Source organism: Felis catus, chromosome D4 (assembly GCF_018350175.1).
Source record: "Felis catus isolate Fca126 chromosome D4, F.catus_Fca126_mat1.0, whole genome shotgun sequence".
NCBI classification, from domain to species: Eukaryota; Metazoa; Chordata; class Mammalia; order Carnivora; family Felidae; genus Felis; species Felis catus.
In genome coordinates this window covers 84,980,637-85,003,076 of record NC_058380.1, presented here as the reverse complement: position 1 = coordinate 85,003,076, position 22,440 = coordinate 84,980,637, and the positions used below count along the sequence as shown (strand labels likewise).

Below are 22,440 nucleotides of genomic sequence, written 5' to 3'. Positions count from 1 at the left end.
CTGTTTGCCCTACATATCCCAGTCTTAGAGTTAAAGAAGCCAGCAACCCAGAAAGAGCAACAGACAGAGACCAAAAAAGCCCCAACAAAAGTCTGCTTTCTCCAGCCAAAGGGGCATCCTAGCAAGACAGAAACTTTTAGACATTAACAGATCTACTCCAGACACGATATAAAATACTGTGCCCACTCCCACTCATGCCAGCAATGTCAGAGTAGAGAATCTAGACTCCCACCCTCACCAGGCTGCCATGGTGCATCCTAACGTCTCTGCCAAGATGGTGTCAAGGAAGGCCAAGTAGGGAGCCAGGACTTTCATCCCCACCAGATGGTAATGTGGTACCCCTCCCCACATCTCTCCCTCTCCCCTATGGGGTGATGTTGAAGAGGTCTAACAGACAGGCAGGACCTCTCTGTTAGATATCACCATGATATCTAACAAGGACACCTTCCCAACCATGTGATGTCACTAGAAGCCACAGGGGAGTTGTAATGAGGCACTCCTATCAGGGAGGTATAAGTGGGGGGTAAGTAGGGAGTTAGAACTCCTACCTCTGTCCAGCAATAACAAGGAGCCCTACCTCTCGGGTGTCAACAGAGGCCAAGTGGGGAAACTGGAATTCTATTTCTTTCTGGCAGTAAAGAGGTAGTTTCCTCCCGTTTTCCTACCAGAATTGTGTCAAAAGAAGCCAGCTAAAACGGAAGGTTTAAATGAGATCCAGCATCTCACAACATAATACCCCAAATTTCCAAGTTTTAATCAAAACTCACTCATCAAAAACATCACAAAGAAACAGAGATCTCAAACTGAATAAAAATAATTAATAGACACCCAAATCAGGATGACAGACATGTTAGAATTATCTGAAAAAAACAATTTAAAGCAGCCATCATGAAAATGCTTCACTGAGCAATTATGTACATGCTTAAAGCAAATGAAAAAAAATAGAAATTCTTAGCAAAGAAACAGCAAGTCTCAGAAAGAAATAGAAAATACAAAAAACTGAATTGAAATTTTAGAACTGAAAAATACAGTAACTGAAATAAAGTTAATGGGTGGGCTCAGTATCAGCATGGAAGAGAGAAGAAAGAATCAGTGAACTGGGAGACAGACCAGAAATTACCCAACAGAGAGAAAACAGACTGCACGAATCATAAACAGAGCTTCAGAGACCTGTGGCACTATAACAAAAAGATCTAACATTTCTGCCATCAGAGTTCCATGACAAGAGAAGGAGGGTAAGTTTGAAAAAGTATCTGAAGAGGGGCGCCTGGGTGGCGCAGTCAGTTAAGCGTCTGACTTCAGCCAGGTCACGATCTCGCGGTCCGTGAGTTTGAGCCCCGCGTCAGGCTCTGGGCTGATGGCTCAGAGCCTGGAGCCTGTTTCCGATTCTGTGTCTCCCTCTCTCTCTGACCCTCCCCCATTCATGCTCTGTCTCTCTCTGTCGCAAAAATAAATAAACGTTGAAAAAAAAGTTAAAAAAAAAGTATCTGAAGAAATAATGGCGAAAAACTCTAAATTTAGCAATAGACACAAAGCTACAGAGTCAAAAAAGGTAAGCAAAGTCCAAATATATCCCAAAAAATGCCCACCAAGAAACATCACAGTCAAACTTCTGAAAAATTAGGGAAAAAAACATTTTTTTGAAGTGAGAAAGAGACAATTCTTTACCTATTAAGGGAAGAGCAATTCGAATGACAGCAGATTTCTCATTAGAAATCACAGTAGCCAGAAGGAAATGGCACATCATTTTTCAAGTGCTAAAAGAACTGTCAACCCAGAATCCTATATCCAGTGAAATATCCTTTAGGAATGAACAGGAAATAGAGACATTCTCAGATTTAAAAAAACTAAGAGGATTTGTCATAAGCAGAAATACTATAAAATAATGGCTAAAGGAAGTCCTCTAAACGGAAATGATAAAAGCAGAAACTCTGAAACATCAGGAAGGAAGAAAAAAAATATGGTAAGCTAAAATGCAGGTAAATAGACTTTCCTTCTCTTGAATTTCTAGTTATGTTTGATGGTGGAAGCAAAAATCACAACACTGACAAGGTTCTAAATATATGTAGAGAAAATATTTAATTATATTATAAATGAGGGAAAGTAAAGGGACATAAAAGAAAGTAAGGGTTCTACACTTCACCTGAAGTAAGTAAAATGAGGTTACCAGTAGATTGTTATAAGACACACACACACACACACACACACACACACACACACACTGTAATACCTAGAGAAGCCACTAAAAAATCTATTAAAGGGACACTCAAAAACAATTAGATAAGCAAAAATGAAATTCTAACAGATGTTCAAGTGACCCATGGGAAGATGGGAGAAAGAACACAGAAACAAACAAACAAAAACAGAAAATCAAAAATAAAATGTCAGGTTTAGCCCCAAAATATCAATAATTACATTAAATATAAGTGGTCTAAATACACCAATTAAAAGACAGAGATTGGCAGAGTAGATTTAAAATCATGATCTAACTATATGCAGCCTACAAAAGGCTTATTTCAAATATAATGCTATAGGTAGGCTCAAGTAAAAGTATAGAAAAAGTTATTAAATATTAATTAAAAGGAAGCAGGAATAACTATATTAATATCAGATAAAATAAGACTTCAGAGCTAAGAAAATTATGAGACAGAAAGGGACATTATATAATAATGGGTCAGTACACCAAAAAGACAGCAATCCTAAATGTGTATGTACCAGAAAACAGTGCTGTAAAATACATATGAAGCTAAGACTATAGAACTGAAAGGAAAAACAGAAAATTTCAAAATTGTAGTCAGAGACTTCAATACCCTGATCTCAAAAACTGATAGAATAACTAGACAGAAAATCAGCAAGATACAGAAGAGCACAACAACACTATCAACCAAGAGGATCTAATCCTCTTTTAAAGAAAACTCCTCTCAGTAACAAATACACAGTCTTTCAAGTGACCATAGACTGTATGCCAAAATAGACCATTTCATGGGCTATAAAACAAACCTCAACAAATTTAAAATAACTGAAATCATACAGAGTGTGTTCTCCAACCACAATCAAATCAAACTAGGAATCAATAACAGAAAAATTCCAGGAAAATCATTAAATGCTGGTAAACTAAATAACACAATTCTAAATAATCCATGGGTAAAAGAATTTAAAGGTAAATTTAAAAATACACTGAACAGAATGAAAATTTTTAAAAAATGCATGAAAATTTGTGGGACTAAAGCATTATTGACAGGGAAATTCACAGAACTAAATGCATACATGAGAAATGAGGAAAAGTCTCAAATCAATAATCCAAGCTCCTTCCTCCAGAATCTAGAAAAAGAGCAAAATAAACCTACAGTCAGCAAAGGAAGGAAATAATGAAGATAAAAGCAGAAATCAATAAAATTGAGAAGGCAAATACAGAGAAAAACTAATGAAATGAAGAGCTGGGGTTTTTTTTTAAAGGTTAATAAAATTGGCAAACTTCTATGGAGACTGACAAAGAGAAAAAGAAGGAAGACACAAATTACCAATATCATAAATGGAGAGTATTATTACAGACTCTGCAGACATCAAAAGGATAATAATGGAATGCTATGAACAATTCTACATTCATAAACTGGATAACTTAGATGAAAAGGATCAATTCCTCAAAAAACATAAACTACCATAACTTACCCAATATGAAATAAATTATTTGAATAACCCTATAACTGGTAAGGATACTGAAGTCATCATTTTAGAATATACAAGAAGTAAATGTCCAGGTCCAGACTATCTCATTAGAGATTAGAGAATTCTACCTAACATTAAAATCCAACATTTTATTAACACCAATTCTACACAATCCCCTCCAGAAAACAGAAAAGGAGGAAACACTTTCCAATTCCTTTTATGAATCTAGTATTGCCAAACCAGATAGAAATGGTACCAAAAGAAAATTAATATCAAGATATCAGATCAATATCTCTCATGAATACTGATATATATTAGCAAAAAATGTCTTAGCAAAAAGAATTCAACAATAAGTAAAAAGAATTATACACCACAACTAAGCGGAATCTATTCAAGGTTTGCAAGGCTGGTTCATTATTCAAACATCCATCAATGTAATACACCCATTAACAGGCTAAAGAAAAAAAAACACATGATCTTATCAATCAATGCAGGGAAGGCATCTGACAATATTTAACACCCATTCATGATAAAAATACTCAGAAAAACAGGAATAGAAAGGAACTTCTTCAACTTGATAAAGAGCATCTATAAAAAAACCTACAGCAGGGAGCCTGGGTGGCTCAGTTGGTTAAGTGTCCGACTCTTAGTTTTGGCTCAGGTCATGATCTCATGGTTTCGTGAGTTCAAGCCCCACATGGGGCTGTGTGATGACAGCACAAAGCCTGTTTGGGATTTTCTCTCTCTCCCTCTCTCTTTCTGCCCTCCCCCATTCGTACTGTCTCTGTCACTCTTAAACTAAATAAACAGACAAAAAATTTAAAAAAAAAAAAACCCTTACAGATAATATTATACTTAATGGTGAAAGACTGAATGCTTTCTCCCTGTGATCAGGAATAAGGCAAGGATGTTCTATTGCCACCACTTCTATGCAACACAGTGCTAGAAGTTCCAGCCATTGCAATACGGCAAGAAAAAGAAATAAAAGACATATAGGTTAAAAAGGAAGAAAAACTGATGTGATGGTCTACACTGAAAATCCCAAGGAATATACACTAAGAAGTAAGTTCAGCAAGGTCTCAAAAGTTCAGCAAAGATAAACATACAACAGTGAGTTCAGCAGAGATAACCATACAAAAACTAATTCTATTTCTATATAATAGCAATGAACGCACAGACATCAAAATTAAAAATAGAGAGCACCTGGGTGGCTCAGTAAGTTAAATGTCCAACTCTTGATTTTGGCTCAGGTCATGATCTCATGGTTTGTGAGTCTGAGCTCCACATCAGGCTCTACACTGACAGTGGGAAGCCTCCTTGGGATTTTCCCTCTTGCTCTCTCTCTCTCTCTCTCAAATAAATCAACTTGAAAATAAACAAATAAATAAAAATACAACTCCATTTACAATTGCTCAAAATTAAAAATGAAGTACTTCAATTTAATTATAGCAAACGTATATAGCTTATCTGCTGAAACCTAAAAAATGCTGGTGAAAGTAATCAAAATACTAAATAAATGGAGACAATATTATGCTCACAAATTGGGAAATTCAACATAGTAAAGATGTGAATCTCCTCAAATTGATATAGATTTAATATTGTGATGCTGTAATTTAAAATTTTTTAATGTTTATTTATTTTTGAGTGAGAGAAAGAGAGAGAGAGACAGAATTCGAAGCAGGCTCCAGGCTTCAAGCTGTCAGCACAGAGCCCTATGCAGGGCTCGAACTCACAAACTGTGAGATCATGACTTGAGCTGAAGCTGGATGCTTAAGCGACTGAGGCACCCAGGTGCCCCCTGACACTGTGATTTATAATAATAAATACATATTTGGTAGCGTGCCTGGGTGGCTCAGTTGGCTCTGTATCCGACTTTGGCTCAGGTTGTGATCTCAGGGTTTGTGGTTTCAAGTCCCGTGTCAGGCTCTTTGCGGTCAGCACAGAGCCTACTTTGGATCCTTTGCCCCTCCCCTACTCTTGCGCTCCCTCGCTCGCTCTCTCTCAAAAAATAAATAAACAGTAAAAAAAAAAAAAAAAGACATACATATTTGGTCTTCACTCACGGTTTCTAGTTCATAGCTCCCCAAACCCTTGGAATTTCCTGAGCAGTAAGAGTAATGGGAACAACTTTTGTTATAATATTTGGCCTCTTGTCCTCAGTTCCTGAAATTGTTTCAGAGCCATAAAGGTCAGAGAGGCGTCTTACTGTTTATAACGAGCCCCTTTCCACCACAACTGGGTTTATGTTAATCAGGTGACTTTGGAGAAGCACCTAAGATGGGGGCTGCCCAGGGAACCAACCATGAATAAAAGGTTGGAACTTGTAGTCCCACCCCTTGATTTCTGGGAGGGAAGAGGAGCTGGAGGTTGAATCAATCAGCAACGGCCAATGATTTAATCAATCATGCCGATGGAATGAAGCCTCCATAAAAATCCAAAAGGATGGGGATTAGAGAGCTTCCACGTTCAAGTTGGTGAGCACATGGAGATGTGGGGAGAATGGTGCACTGGAAGAAAGAGCACAGGAGTCCCACGCCCTCTCCCCACACGTTGGCCTAGGCCTCTCTTCCTTCTGGCTGTTCTGGGTTATATCCTTTGTTTTATGTAATGTTTTATTTACTTTTGAGAGAGAGAGAGAGCATGTGCGGGAATGGGGGAGGGACAGAGAGAGGGGAACAGAAGATCCGAAGCAGGCTCTGGGCTGACAGCAGTGAGCCCGATGCGGGGCTCCAACTCACACATGAGATCATGACCTGAGCCGACATTGGACACTTAGATGACTGAGCCACCCAGGCACCCCCCCTGGGTTATATCCTTTTATAATAAACTGGTGATCTCATAAGTAAAATGTTTCTCTGAGCTCTGTGAGCCACTCTAGCAAATTAATTGAAGCCAAGGAAGCGGTAGTTGGAACCTCTGATCTGTAACTGGTAGGTCAGAAGCACAGGTGACAACCCAGCCTGTGGTGGTCATTTGAAGTGGGGGAGGGGGAAGTCTTGCGGGACTGAGCCTTCAACCTGTAGGACGTGATGCTATCTCTGGGCAGACAGTTCATGGTTGATCTGGAGTACACCCACTGCTGGGGTCAGAACTGCTTGCTGTTGGTGTGGAGAACCCCCCCCCCCGCCATGTTGGAACTGGGTCAGAACCCCTTTTAAATGTTAGTTCCCATCTAAATTCCAGCATATTTCTTACAGATATGGACAAGATTATGCTAGAATTTATATGGAAAGACAAAGGACTCGAACAACTGAAACAATTTTTAAAAAGAAGAATCAAGTGGGAGGAATCATTCTACCCAATTTCAAGACTTATTACAGAGCTGCAGTAATCAATACTGCGTGGTATTGGTGGAGGGCTATACACACAGAATGGAACCTAAGAGAGAGCCACACAAATATGCCCAATTGATTTTTTCCAAAGGCTCAAAAGCAATTCAAGAGGAAAGGAAAGGTTGCCTCTCCAACAAATGGTACCGGAGCAGCCATTCATCCACAGCAGAAAACAAAGAGGACGCAGACCTAAGTCCACACCTTATACAAAATCTAAGTCAAAATGTATCACTTAAATGTAAAACTACACATCTTGTAGGAAAAAAAAAAAAAAATAGGAGAAATCTTCGGGCTCTAAGGCCAGGCTAACAGTTCTTAGACTTGGCACCCAAAACATGATTGATAAATGGAAAAATTGGTAGGTGGGGCTTTGTCAAAATTTAAAACGTTTGCTCGTCCGAGACCCTGTTAAAATAAAAAGACAAGTATGGACCAGAAGAAAAGATTCCTAAACCACATAACCAACAAAAGACTCGTACCTAAAATACACATAGACTCTTCAAACAGGAAAAACCCCAAACAACCTAATTAGGGAAGGAGTGCGAGATGAAGTGGCATTTCACGGAAGAGACAGATGTGATATGGCAAATAAGTGAAAAGGTGTCTGACGTCATCAGCCACTAGCATAATACAAATGAAACCAAGTGACGAATCACTACACGCCTATCGGAATGTCTAATACTAAAAAACAGACAATAATAAATGTCAGAAAGGAGGTAGAGAAACTGGGTCATTTATACATTACCAGCGGGAATGTAAAAGGTTACAGTCGCCCAGGAAAAGAATCTGGCATTTTCTTAAAAGAGCTAAACATGCACCTCTCATATGACCAGCGGCCGCACGCCTGGGCCTTTATCCCAGAGGAACCAGAACTTACGTTAACACAAAAACGTGTACGCAAGTATTTACAGCAGCTTTCTTCACAATAGCTCCGAACTGGCAACAACCAAGATGTCCTTCAATAGGTAAACAGCTATATAAAGTGTGGTGCAGCCGCGCCAATGAATGCGATTTGGCTATGAAAAGCGCAATAGATGAATCTCCAGAGATTTATGCCGAGTTTTTGAAAAACAACAATAAAAAAGCCAATCTCAAAAGGTTACATGCTGCAGGATTCCATTTACAGAACGTTCCTGAAATGACAAAATTATAGAAACAGAGAACAAATTAGTGGTTGTCAGCGCTTAAGGAAGAGGTTAGTTAACTGCTAGAGATGGTATACCACTTGCCTATGAGCACAGCGTTCACACGCAACCTTGAGTTGCACAGACCAACCCCGAGTCTATAGCCCCATCCACCTCCTTTTACCAGGCTCCTTCCACTGTTCCCCTGGCCTAAATCACCCCAGGGCCAGGTATCTGACAACTGGAGACCAGCCCTCCAGCCCAGAGCCCGCGGAAACGATTTCAACCAGACGGTCCAAAGTCTGCTCACCTGACCTGCCTTGCCTTTCGCACAGACACCACAGTAAAGGCTCCTGCCCCTGCTTCCTCCCTCTGCCTCCTGCCCCTTGCTGGGGCTTCCCTGGGTGGCCCTGCAGTGGCATGGCCTGTCTCCTCCCCCTGGGAGCTGGGAATAGAACAAACTACCTTTTCAGCGGCACTTGTCGCTCACACCTGGGTAAAAATAAAATCCCAGGTCCATTTGAAAACAGAGGCTTTCTGTGTCTTGACTGTTTCAGGGTCACTATCCTGGTTGTGACGTGGTACTTGAATTTGCAAGATGTTACTATAGGGGGAACTTGAGTAAAAACGGGATCTTTCCGTATTACTCGTTACAACTGCATGTGAGTCTACAGTGACCTCCAAATAAAAAGCTGAACTGAAAACAAAAAAAAGGAAAAGGAAAGCAGGTCCCTCTTTTCCCTTAACCCAGCTAACTGGGGTTTCTTTGTCAGAAGCCCTTCTAAGTGGTGAACAGGAAGGTGAGCGAACAAGAGGAGGCACCAGAATGCCGCACTGTCAAGTTCTCCCCGCTGTCTAGAAGAATCAGCTGCAGAGAAAGTCACTAGTGAGAAGAAAGTCTTTGCGTCAGAACCAAAATGCAGAGTTGGTGGGACAGAAGTCTAGAAGTAGACAATTCGAGCTACTATTTCTTTTCTTTTTCTTTTCTTTTTTTATTTTTTGAGAGAGAGAGAGAGAGAGAGAGAGAGAGAGAGAGAGAGAGACAGCGAGCATATGAGCTGGGGAGGGGCAGAGAGAGAGAAAGGAATCCCAAGCAGGCTTCGTACGGTCAGTGTGGAGCCCGATGTGAGGCTCGAACTCATGAACCATGAGATCATGACCTGAGCCGAAACCAGGAGTCGGACACTTAACAGACCGAGCCACTATTTTTGACAGACTCATGCTAAGAGCAGACAAGGCACGCTTCGCGCACACCTCCTGGATGTCCGAGGCCAGGCAGGGCTCTGCAGGGCACAGGCAAACAAGCAGGGAGGAGGCCAGCGTTGCACGAAGTTGGCTGATCCAAGCCACAGGAAACAAAGGCTCAGGGGCCGGTCATAAAACCACTATCCGTGTTTTTAGTAATTCTCCGTTGAATGTATTTTCTCACAAAACAAAAGGGAGGAACACCTGGTGCGTTTTCTCAAAACAAGCTCGGGTTCTGAAAATAAACCCGTGTGCGAGGCAGGTCTCGGCCTGCAGTGGTTTCCGCTCTGGACAGCAGAGCGGTGGGGAAGGGACCGGAGGCGGCAGGAAGAAGCTGTTGCCCCTTGCTTCTGCTTTTGCTCTGTGGAGGCAGAGAGAGTTTGGGGGTGGGGGCAGCTCCTCGAGGCCGTGGGCTCTGGTCAGGAGACTGCTTTCTGGTCACAAGCAGCACCTCAGATTTCTGGAGGGCTGCGTGTCAGCTGGGATCAGACTAGACATATGACTACACCCCACATTTGCCATGTGATGTCCCCCATATGTTTCTTTTTTTTTAATGTTTACTTATTTTGAGAGAGAGAGAGAGAGAGAGAGAGAGAGAGAGAGAGAGAGAGAGAGAGAGGAGGGGCAGAGGGAAAAGGATAGAGAGGATCCCAAGCAGGCTCCACGTTCTCAGCACAGAGCCGGACACGGGGCTCAATCTCATGTAACGGTGAGAATATGACCTGAGCCGAAACCAAGAGTCAGATGTTCAACCCACTGAGCCACCCAGGGTCCCCCACCATAGGTTTCTAGTAAGATATTGTTAGCGTCTTCACAGGCTTTTCATGTGGCTTTTTAAGAATTCCTTGGGTGCTACATAAGAAGACCAGCTTATTGGAACCTGCTTCAGCACGTAGCAGATTACCTCTTTCTTTCACCACTGTGCTAAGTAGGACCTCATTTGCGGGCATAGGACTCTAAACGTACCCCTCTCTGTGCCCCCTCGACACAGCCCACCGGCCCAGAGGGAAGCCGGTCTCGCCTAGGCCCCCCAGCGCCACTCACGTTTGACAGTTCAAGCATTCGAAACTTCTAATTATTTAGAAAATCCCACATACATTTAGGGCATATATAAATTATTCAGGTCCAGCAGTTTTTAAGAAAGGTTTTGTCGTCTAATTAGTTTCAGAAGTAAGCAGCTGCGCTGAGAGAAAGGGGACGGAGGAAGCGCAGGCTTAAGGCACGAGCGGCCCATGTCTGCCCGCGAGGCCCACTCGCCGGTCGTGGCCGTGACCAAGGCTGGCTTCCCAGCTCACGGTGCCAGGAGGAAGCAGCAGCCACGCAAAAGCATCCCTTCCTGGCTCTTCTCCGGGGGGCCCTGGACGCCGAGTCCTCTGCCCCTCGTGGGCCCTGCTTCCTCAGACAGCCCCTCTCCCCGGGTTCCTCCCCACTGGGCGTGCTCAAACATGCTCCCGCCTGTAAACAAAGGAAAAAAGATTCCTGATCCCATGCCACCCTCCCGTTGTCATCTCCCTCTCCCTCCCTGCCTTCAAGGTCCCCTCCCGCTTCAGGTGGGCTTTTCAGGTCCACTCCAGTCTTGCTTCTGAGTCTACCCCGCTTCCTTGGCATTAACCCACAGAAACCTTTCAGCTGAAGTTTACTTAACCTTTAGGTGACTGTGAACGCTACCCTTCTTCTAGACAGACTCATTTTCCCCTCAGTTTCTTACTAGTTCTCACCTACTTCTCTGGACGCTCAGCCCCAGTCCCCTCTGCAGGGCCCCCTTCATACCCAGTACTCAGCGATACTCCGGGGGGCCTCGGACAGGGACCCTGATGCCACACGTCCCAGGAACACTTCAGTCACACCGTGGTCTCCGCCATGTGACGACAACCCCCAGACCTCTGTCTAGACCTGCAGACCGAGGGCCCCTCAACAGCTCCACCTGGACGTCACACAAGCACCTCACTGAGCGTGCCCCAAACTGAGGCATCGCCTTGCTCCATGCGCACCCCACCCGCACCCCCGCCCCCACCGGCCGTCCACGTTCCCATTTCAGCGACAGCATAAGCATCCACCAGCTGCCCAGCAAGACAGCCACATGTCATCTTGGCCCTTCCGTTCCTCGCCTCTGCGCCCGCCTCCCCACACTTGAATCCATTTTCTTCTGTGGAAGAGTATGTCTTTGGGTGCCCACGTCCCACGTTCCCATGTCCCTCAGATCCATCTACGTCTTCCGTTTCCACGGCTGTGGTTAGCCCACCAGTCTCTCATCTTACCCTGGTACCTACATCTTCCAATTATTCTCCTTGCTGCACACACCAGGTGAACTTGTGCAAACACAAATCTAAGAATCTCTTCCTCCTGAAGCCCTTTGACGACCCCCACCGCCCTCAGAAGAGCAGCCGGCTCTTTTGTGTTGTGATCCGGCCTCATCCACCCTCCCAGGCTCACCTCTCACTTTTCACCAGACCCCGGGCCTCGCACGACAGCAGGTGATCGACAATATTCGTGAAACCGATGCGTGAATAAATACACGAATGAGTAATATCAGGTGAAGTTTCACTAAGGAGCTACTCAAACAGGGTTTTGAAGGAGAAGTCAGGGGCGCCTGGGTGGCGCAGTTGGTTAAGCATCTGACTTCAGCCAGGTCACGATCTCGCGGTCCGGGAGTTCGAGCCCCGCGTCGGGCTCTGGGCTGATGGCTCAGAGCCTGGAACCTGTTTCCGATTCTGTGTCTCCCTCTCTCTCTGCCCCTCCCCCGTTCATGCCCTGTCTCTCTCTGTCCCAAAAATAAATAAACGTTGAAGGAGAAGTCAAATTCTACCACAGAAAGGTGGGGGAGAGGTACAGGAATTCTGGAATTATGGGAAAAGTAGACTTAGAGGTACGACGGTATAAAGTTTCTGCTTATTCCGAACACGAGGAAGTGAGAGGTTCGATGAGGCCAAAGAAGTGACTAGAAGGACGTGAGGCTGGAAGATACACTGAAATCACGTGAAATTAAAGCTGGATTTCTGTCCTACACAGAATCTGCTTCTCAGGGATGACAGACCCCTTGGGGAGAAGATCCACAGGTAGCACTGTGACAAGTGTCATAGAATCACGAGGCCCTCCCTCCTGGCGGTGTGCCAGCACCACCGGAAGTTGGGCACAGAGCCTGGGGGAGGGGGAGACTCAGTCCTTTCATTCCCCTGCACCCTCACCCCCCCAAATTCATTTTATTCACATTCACCTTAATGAGAATAGAAACTGACAGAATGTCACAGCCTTTCTGGAAGGCAATCAGTAATGTTAATCAAATTAAAATGTGAATATCCTGACCCAGTAATTCCAACCTATGGAATTATTCTAGGGAGCTAATAGGACAGTCACAGCAAGATACATATACAAGGATTTTGTTTAGCGTATTACAAACAAAAATGGGAGGGGCGCCTGGGTGGCTCAGTCGGTTGAGCGTCTGACTTCAGCTCAGGTCACGATCTCGCGGTCCGTGAGTTCGAGCCCCGCGTCGGGCTCTGGGCTGTTGGCTCAGAGCCTGGAGCCTGCTTCCATTCTGTGTCTCCCCCTCTCTCTGCCCCTCCCCCGTTCATGCTCTGTCTCTCTCGGTCTCAAAAATAAATAAAAAAAAGTTAAAAAAATTAAAAAAAAAAAAAAGGGAAACAAACTAAGTGCCCTTCAACGTGGGATTAGCTAAATGTTGGCATAGCCAGACAATACAATATTCGTCATTAAAAAGATGAGATAAAAAAAAGATAAAAAAAAAGATGAGATATACCTACATGGACTGATAGAGAGCTATCTATGCCCACAATATACTATTTTTTTAGAAGCTGGGAAAATATCAATAGTACCATTTTATATTTTTAAAATATATTAAAAAAAAAAAAAAACCACATACACACACATCCCCAGAGACTTCCAGAACTCTAAATCAGGAGAGGCTGAAAAACAACAGAAAAAGTTAGCACAGCCCTCCCTGAGGTAGATGTGTGGTGGCCACATGTGGAGACTGTTTAAGAATGACTTGATTCAGGGGCACCTGGGTGGCTCAGTTGGTTAAGTGGCCGACTTCGGCTCAGGTCACGATCTCACAGTCCGTGGGTTCTGTTGCTGACAGCTCGGAGCCTGGAGCCTGCTTCGGATTCTGTGTCTCCCTTTCACTCTGCCCCTCCTTCTCCTTCTCCTTCTCTCTCTCTCTCTCTCTCTCTCTCACTCTCAAATAAAAAAAAAATAATAAAAACAATGATTTGATTTAGATCAGTGGTTCTCAAAGTGTGGCCCCTGGACCGGCAGCATCTACGTCACCTGGGAATTGGTCAACATGAAATTCTCAGGCCCTGCCCAGACCTACTGCAGCAGGAATCTGGGGCGTGGGGTCCTCCAGAGGATTGAGACTCACAAAATCTTGAGAATCCTCCACCTGGACATCTGAAAATACTCACTGAGCTAGGGGATAATCTGTCACTTTGGGGTCACTGTGCCACAAAGACTCTTGTGTGTAGGGTGAGGATTTTCAGGAAGAGAATGGAGGCGGTGTTAGATTGCCGTGAGGAAAAAGAAAAATATCTCCTACTCTCTCCGAGGCTGGGACTCAACCCTAAAGGCTGCTGGGAGGTGGGCGGAATAAAAGAAGAGTCTGGGCAAGTAGGGGTCAAAGGACACTGGGCCTCAGTAGCAGGCGTCCGTATTCTCTGAATTCTACTCTCTCACTCTCCTTCCCCCTAAAGTTCCAGGTAAGTCTCATTAAAAGTGACTCTGGGGGCACCTGGGTAGCTGAGTCCATTAAGCATCTGACTCTTGGTTTTGGCTCAGGTCATGATCTCATGGTTCATGAGATCGAGTCCCAGTTTTGGCTCTGCACTCACAGTGTAGAAACTGCTTGGAATTCTCTCTCTCTCTCTCTCTCTCTCTCTCTCTCTCTCTCTCTCTCTCTCTCTGCCCCTCTTGCTCTTTCTTGCTCTCTCTCAAAATAAATAAACTGAAAAAAAAAAAAAAAGTGACTCTGGTAGAGGAGAAGGCACACTGTCCGACCCGACTCAGGCAGAAGGTGGGAGCAGTCACTCACTGACAGGTTAGCAAGGAGCTGTATGTACCCAGCCAAGGGCAACCTCACAGGTGTCACCAGGAAAAATGGCACAGTGCAGAGGCAGGGGAGAGAGCCAGAGCTAAGAACCCCAAGCACACCTGAGGTGGCGCCCTGGGAGGGTCTCAGAAAAAGCTAGGGGGCAGACAGGTCTCAGAGTAGAGAAGAAAAGGAGGGATTTCTAGAAGCTGAAGCAGGTTCATGCTGTCATAACCTGGAATTTAGCAAGAAAGGTAGACTGATCTGGAAAGCTAGATCTGATCAATAAAACAGTCTATTAGGACTTCCCTGCCAAGCACTTAGCACAATTTTATTCTACATTTATTTGTGTGGTCATTTGATTGTCTTCCTCTCCCTCTGGACTGTAAGTTTTGTGAAGGTAGGAACACTGGATGTTTTCATGCATCAGCATATACTCAGTTCCTAGCCGGCACATAGTATTTACTCACAAAACAGGCTGGATAAATAAACAATTTAAATTAAAACACTCCAGGGGCGCCTGAGTAGCTCAGTCGGTTGAGCGTCCAACTCTTGATTTTGGCTCAGGTCATGATCCCAGGGTCGTGGGATCGAGCTCCACGTTGGGCTCTGCGCTAAGCATGGAGCCTGCTTAAGATTTTCTCTCTCTCTCTCTCTCTCTCTCTCTCTCAATCTCTCTCCCTCTCTCTCTCCCTCTGTCCCTCTTGCTCACTTGCTCTCTCTCTCTCAAAAAAAATTAAAATAAATTAATTAAAACACTCTAGAGTGTTTGATTATTCTTTGTCTGTATTGTTGACTTTTCGTTTCATTAGTTTTTGCCAAAGCAGTATGTTATCATATGAAAGTATATTACCTGAAAGCGTATTGTCAAAGGAAGCTATTTCCTTTTTGGAAAGAGTCGCCCCATAAATACGGTGTTGAGGCATTAGTCTCTGAGTTGTAAACACTCGTTTAGAAAGGCCAAAGAATGTAAATAAAAGGTAGGATGTATTAGGACGTATTTCAGCGGAAATACATGAGAAATACACCCACAGTGGTCATCAGCTACGGCCAGCCTGATGCCCTCAGATTGCTACATCCCAGATTGACTTGGAAATCAGAGGTTAATTCTGCACAGGAGAGTTTTAGCACGAAGTGCGTCTCTGGCATCCCAAGTCACGGAAAACTGACCACCCAAAGATGATACAACAGCATGTGCTACCTTCAGCAAATGCCAGGCACCGACAACAGAGTCGGGACGCAGATGCTGTGGCGTCACACGTGCAACCCGCCCGCCCTGTGACGCCAGGGAACATCCGCACCAGTTGCTCTAAGATCTGAGAGTGCGGCGGTGGGACAGAAAGGGCAGGGGGGCAGGCGATCTCCCAGAGGGCTGCAGAAATAGGGACAATAAACTGAGAAGCTTCACAAATAATCCCCAGCCCCTTAGCCTAAGAAGCTTCCCCTGCCCTGGAGGAAAGAGAAGTTACAAAATCAAATTTTTATAAACACACAGGCGGCATCTTTCACTTCAAGCAAGCCACAAGGCCCGTGCTCACTTTAAAGCGGCCATGCTACCCAGGGCCAGCAGCCCATCGGTGCCAAACTCTCAGGGCTTCGTGGTCACGGCACTTGACGTACTCTGTGCACTGGAGGGACTAATCCTACAGCAGATGTGACCGGCAGAGAGGGGCCTCGCCACAAATCTACAGCAGGGCTTCCTCGGCCACTGACGTTGGGTCTAAGCAACTCTGAGCCCGCCACCATAAAACGCCTTATATTTCGGTTTGGAGGCTGAGTTTCTGTGAAACTCTACATAAAAGCCATTCCCCTTGAACTCGGGGTTGGACCTCTCGGGAACCAGATCTTACCTGAGGACAATCCAGTGGTCAGCACAAAGAGAGGACTCCCACCCCTCTCCCGGGAAGGGCTTTCAGAGGGAGCCCGGACACTCTCCATCTGCGCGTGCGGAGGCTGGGTAATTGCCAGGCTGACCCTCGGGGGCCTCCTGCCCTGCTCACCTTTTACTATAATGCGTGGTACGGCATAATCATGAAATGTGCTTATTAATTTTACTCATTTGACACTGCGCTCTTCTGCCCTGAGCTAGATGTTAGGAGAAAATGATAGGGATAGATTCTGCTCCTGTCAGACTTCCCAAGACTTTCAGAAAACCAGACTATCAAAGGCCATCCGCCACCCACCAGCCAAGCTTTCCAGATGACCCCAAAGGTACAAGCCGAATGTTAAAGACACAGATCAACAGAGGAGAATAACAAGAAGGCGCGGAGACCCATGCCCTGGGGGTGAGCCCCCCCGCATGAGCCCTCCCAGGAGAGCGACCCCCGAGCCAGTCCTCCCAGAGAGCGTGAGCGCTGAGCCCCTGCCCTGATTCATGACTTGCTGCTTCATATCTAATTCATCAAAAGACACTTTGGCTTCTCAAATCAGGAACATTTTTATTAGCTTCCCAAGAGTTTTATGGCACAGAGCCATATCTAATGATTCTATTTTATGGTAAGTTATACATTCAAACAGTGCTTTGAAGTCAGACAGCAGGTAAGACTCAAATCTTTGTCAGAAAAGATTCCCTCGCCCTTTCACTTTTAAAATGTTTATAAGCTTTCAAACAGTTGGGGAAGTGATGGGGAGCATTTTAACAGGCTGCTGCTGCCTTGCACAGGACCCAGCGCTGGCTGACCCGATACATACTGTGGTGTTCCCAGCAGCGCTTGCTTTTGCCCCTCTATCCCTTCCACCCGGGGACACCAGTAATGTCTGGACACAGTTTGGGCTGCCACAACTGGGCGGGGGTGGGGGGGGTGCTACTGGCATCTAGTAGGTAGAGGCCAGGCGTGCTGCTAAGCATCCTATATACGTGGCATGGGACAGTCCCACAATACAGAAGTCTCTGATTATCTGGCCCAAAATGTCAACAGTGTCAAGGCAGAGAAAGCATGCCTTAGGGCTTCTTCTGGGCCCGGCTGTCGTAGCCCTCCCACCCCTGGGACATCAGATGCTAACATAATCATGGCGGCAGGTTTTCAGTGCTGGCTGAGGAGACCCATAATCTTCTACTCGTATGTATTCTTGGTGCACGCTTCCAATAAACAAGAATAAAACACTGTCTTAAACAAAACGAGGAAAGTAAAAATAAGGCCACCTGAGAATCTCAGAACATGTGACCACAGTCACTGTTAACAAAATCTCGTGTTACTCAGCACTTTTTAAGCTCGAGCCAAATCACGACGTATGTAACGAAACAACAAAATAACCAATTCCAGCCATCTACTGAACACCACCACAGACACCTGCTGAAAAGCACACCAAGTTCTCTGCTAAACTGTAGTGGTGTAATCAGGCAGAGCACTGGACTCAGAAGGGGGTCTGGTCCTGAGTCACCACTCCCAAGGACTGGGGCTCTGTCACTCCACTTATCGGAGCCTGGGTTCTCTTAATCAGCAAAGGGAAGATAAAGCTACTTATCCTCCGAGCCTTCCAGAGAACTGTGACAGCCAAATGAGTTCCCAGGTAGGAAACTGCTCTGCAAACTGCAAAGAGCTATACAAACATAGGGCAATACACTGATGACATTAACACATGCGGGACCACCGACGCCAACCGCCACGGCTCTTTTAGGCTCTTGGATCCTTTCCATGAAATGTCACAACTAGCAGTGAGTTTAGAAATCAACAGGGCCAACCCTTCAGTTTTATAGAAGGTGAAATTGACCACAGAAGTCAACTGATTTAGCCAAGGCCAGATGGACTCAGCTTCTTGGACTCCCAAATTAGGACACTCCCTGTACTTCCCACTGGTGATGCCTTCCCCCTCCGTTTAAGTTCCTAGAGGGAAGAAGCACATTTATGTACAAGGTTCAGAGGGGCTTGAACACAGGAGGCAAATATCGGTTGAATCAGTGGATCTTGACTTACTACATCATAGCCTGTTGGGGCTCGGTTCCGAGAAGCCACCACTCCCACTCCCGTGATGGGATCCATCGACGTCTCTGGCAAAGCTTCTGAAAGGTCTTTGACTTCAGGCATGGTGGACTGGTCCTGGTTCCAAGAAGGAAAAAGAAAGCACAGAATTCAAACTGACCATTTAAAGTGAATGATACAAAGTCTCAAACACTTAGAGCCAGAATCTTGGGGCAAATATCCGGAGCGAAGCTCTGTCTACCTGAACCAGCTATAGGAGCCCTGACCTTACCTGACCCTTTCCTCAGATCAAGAACTCAAGTTATCTCTGACCCCTGATCTTCTCAAGTTGGCTTTGAACTCTGGGCTAACAGAGTTAGGGAGGGCCTCCCTGAAGTGACTTTGACTCCAACCCAAAAGCAAACCATTCTTGACTCTCTCGACAAGCTGCCTGATTTCTGAACAGATGCCAGTAGCTTCTCTGAGGATAAATCAGACGCAGTTAAATCTAACAGCATTGTTCACCTCTCTCCCGTACATTATCTCCTTGGGGAGGTGCAGACTTCCAAATCCACAGCCTCTACCACAACCGAGCGTGGACTGTGGAGCAGGCAGGCTTCCAGACACATGGAAGAAAGTGTTCTGGGCACGGAGGCAAAGGAATGACATTCACGTCCAGGCTCCATGGCTTACTGGCTCATGACTCTGAGCAAGCAAGAGGTCAATGTACTGACAGTCAAAGAGCTGCCATGAGATCTAAGGGAGTCATATAAATGAAGAGCCCAGAGGGGTCCCTAGCACACAGTAGGCACTCAATAAAATGCAGACAAGACTGGCAGGCTTGGGGCACACAGGTCCAGCATAACTGGCTAGAAACGTGGTAGGTGCCGTTCCTGGGAGGGCTGGCAGGTGCCTCTGTTGTGTTTAATCCTGCAGGTCATGTGGGCACTTACTCAAAGCTAAACACTAACAATGACCATAATTCTTGCCGGGCACTTTGGGAGACAGGGAGGGGAAATGGCATTATTATTCTGCTGCTGACTGCCTCCTGATGTGACCGGAGGAGACAAGTAGGATATAGAGAGCACTGGGTCTGGGCAGCTCCAGAGGCAGTGCACCAGAAAGCAAATAAAAGAGGTAACACCTTATGTAAATGACTTTTAGTTCCTTTAAAAGGACAAGCAGTGAAAAAGAACAAGTTAAATTCCACCTCCTTCTGCAGCAATTAAATCCCACTGGTTGTAGGTCTACCAGATCTCTCAAAGCTGGTTACTGCTTCTAAAGCAAACCAAACAGGCAGGGAGAAGAAATACTCTTAGTTCTCAGCCTAGAATCAGAAAAGGCGGAGGCCATTAAAAATGACTGCAGCCTTTTAAATAGGAACAATCAGAATGCTATATGCAAGTCACCCAAGTAATCAGTGTCCCCCGAAGCCCACAAAAGTTCCGGAAAACAGACCTGCCAATGAAATCGAGCCAAGTCTCCAATCAACGCTAGGAAGCACCTGGCAGCAGCCACACTCTCAACTTCTGTTTATGACAAAAGCTAAACTAAGTTATGCTTTACTTAATTCTACTGAAAATAAGCTTCTAGAGCCCGGGGCAGGGGGTAGCATACCAGGCCACATTTTCTATTTTCAAATTTCATTTACCAGCCAGGTTTATATAAAGCACAGGGCTTGGTGCTTCTGGCACACAGTAGGCATGAAGTAAATTTACTGAATGAGTAGATATGCACGTCCCGGTAAAGAAGGTGTAGAGGTAAAGAAGTGTACCAGCCCAATCTGAAGCAAACACGAATCAAAAAACTATCTTCCCTTGGAAAATCCCATAGTATGGTAGCACGAAAATAACCTTGCTGCCGTTCGAAAAATACGGGTACCTGCTGTTGGTTACCAAAACGCTTTGCAATTAACAACTCATTAGCAGAATGTACAAATTCTGCCAGTGCTACAATACCATGCTGTGAATTTAATAAAGAACATCCGAGGTAAGTCTTTTATTATTATTATTATTATTATTATTATTATTAAGCTAGTACCGCCTCTACCATGAGAGACAGAGCGAGGCAGAGACAGAGAGACAGGAGGCGAACATGGGAATAAATACGAAAGGTTTTATTTGCGGATAGAGTCCCGGCCCCGGGTCACGACGTCGGCCCCGGACGCCCACGACAAGGCCTCTCCCTTCCCGAAGCCCTCCGACAAGGGCGGTGGGGAAACTCGCCTCGAGAGCCCCGCCGCTCCCACAATGCACCGGGGAGGCAGCCCAGCGGCAGGTTCCAAGATGGCCGCGGGCTGCCTCCGGCTGAGGCAGACAAAGGAGCCGGCGGCCCGTGCCCATGCGTGCACGGTCCCAGCCCGGCCTGCAGACGGGAGGATGCGACAGCAGAGCATGAGCACAGAGCATCTCGGATGCACGCCTCTTTCTTCCCTTTCCCCCCAGTTGCTGTACCCTGGGGATCAAGGCAGCCTTTGTGAAATACAGACAAATGACTCTTCGCGGCGCGGGGCCGCGGCCGGCTCGGCGGCGGAGGAAGCCCCACCACCGGCAAAGGAAGCTTTTAATGAGAAACGCCCAAGATATCCATGGCAGAGGCAATCACTCAAAGCAGCTTGCCCTGAATTACATATTTTCTGACTGCAAATTACTTTTAACAGCGTCTCTACCGTCACTTCAATTGACCTTCCTAACAAAAGGCCATTTATTAACTGGCACTCCACGTTTCCCGGGCTGTGTGGAGCCTCGAGCCAGAAGGGATGGCACCGCCGAGTACTCGGCCGCCCAGGGTCACAGGCCAGGCCTCTGAGAGGGGAGAAGAGGCCATTAATGCAAGCCTGCGGAGCAGATCTGCCCGAGAGGGGGGGGGGGGGGAGCGGGCTGTTTAAGACCAACATTAACCTGTCTGGCAAGAGGCAATGCGGGTCTGAAACGTAAAATACCAAGGCCTACTTGCAACAACCCCCTGGTTTCGTCCTCAGCAGCTACGCAGCAGAGAGAGACCCACCCCTATCTCAAAACCCTAACTGCACACAAAACACACTGACACCCCTCTACCGCATAGGTAGGGTGCTTTGCATTTCTCAAAAAGCTTTCTCAGGCTCCTTCTCCACCGATGATCACACCAAACCTGGGAGGTGGCTGGGTCTCATCGCCCCTATTTTAGAGAAGACAAAACTGAGGCCCACGGCTGTCAGAAGCCAGGCACCTGGCAGCTGGCAGACCTAAACAGGACCCTTAGTCCTCCTTCCCAGGTCTGGTCTGCTTTCCGTGACACTGTGCGGAGGGAGACCAACATCCCGTCCGATAGATCGAGAAGGCAGTTTCAACACTAATTATCTTTAAAAATGCCAAAGCTCTTCTTTCTCCAGCCATAGCCCAATAAGTGAAGCAAGGGGGAGAAAAGTACAGAAAGATAAAAGTAACATGGGATTAATTTTCCTCACACCTCAGTTTCAAGATTCAACATTTCCCTCATAAATAATTTACAACAATAAAAATGAGCTAAGGCCATGTTTGTGTAGGACGGAGGTAAATTTAGGCCTAATGAGGGAGATCCGAGCACTGCACAGGAGGGAATAGGTTGATGTATAGCACCGTGCGAGCGCAATCGACAGCACACAGGGGCTCCATTACCAACTGGAAGTCGCGAGGCCAACCGGGAGGAGGTGGGGGGAGCAATTTGGGGAAGCTTCTACCATCCCAGCTGTGGCTGCAAGGAAGGTCTCTAGGGGGAAAGCCAAAAGTTGACCAGTGTTTTAGATGACAAGACGACAGAGGTGGAGATTTCTCAGAGCCCTAAGACTGAACCAACCTGAAACTAAGTCAGTTCTCGGTAAATGCCACGTGAGGAATGCGGGTCGTGATGCTCCCCCCGGGAGTCACGTCTGCGCATGGGCACAGGGAGAGTGCAGTGGCAACACTGGACTTGGCTAGTCCTCCCAATTTAACCTTGCAGGTCATTTGGCCCCAATCCCCATCCCAATCTTTACCCCGAGCGCGTGGCCAGCCTCCACTACGTCATTTCCAAGGCCAGGGGCTGTAGAGCTTTATTCTGGGCAGCTATTCCTGTGTCTACCCTGAGAGGATTTCCCCGCCAGACAGAAGAATATGTGTAAATGTGTTGTGGGG

General features: G+C 45.9%; 1 protein-coding gene across 15 annotated transcripts in view; it reads right to left on the bottom strand.

Moving 5' to 3' along the window:
* MVB12B (multivesicular body subunit 12B) overlaps positions 1–22,440 on the bottom strand; it is a 220,890-nt gene that overhangs the window by 189,223 nt on the left and 9,227 nt on the right. For all 15 annotated transcript variants that reach the window (XM_023242720.2, XM_045043187.1, XM_045043194.1 and 12 more), the window contains exon 2: positions 18,326–18,448. In XM_023242720.2, the coding sequence (XP_023098488.1) occupies positions 18,326–18,448 (123 nt within the window). The remainder of the gene's footprint in view (positions 1–18,325; positions 18,449–22,440) is intronic.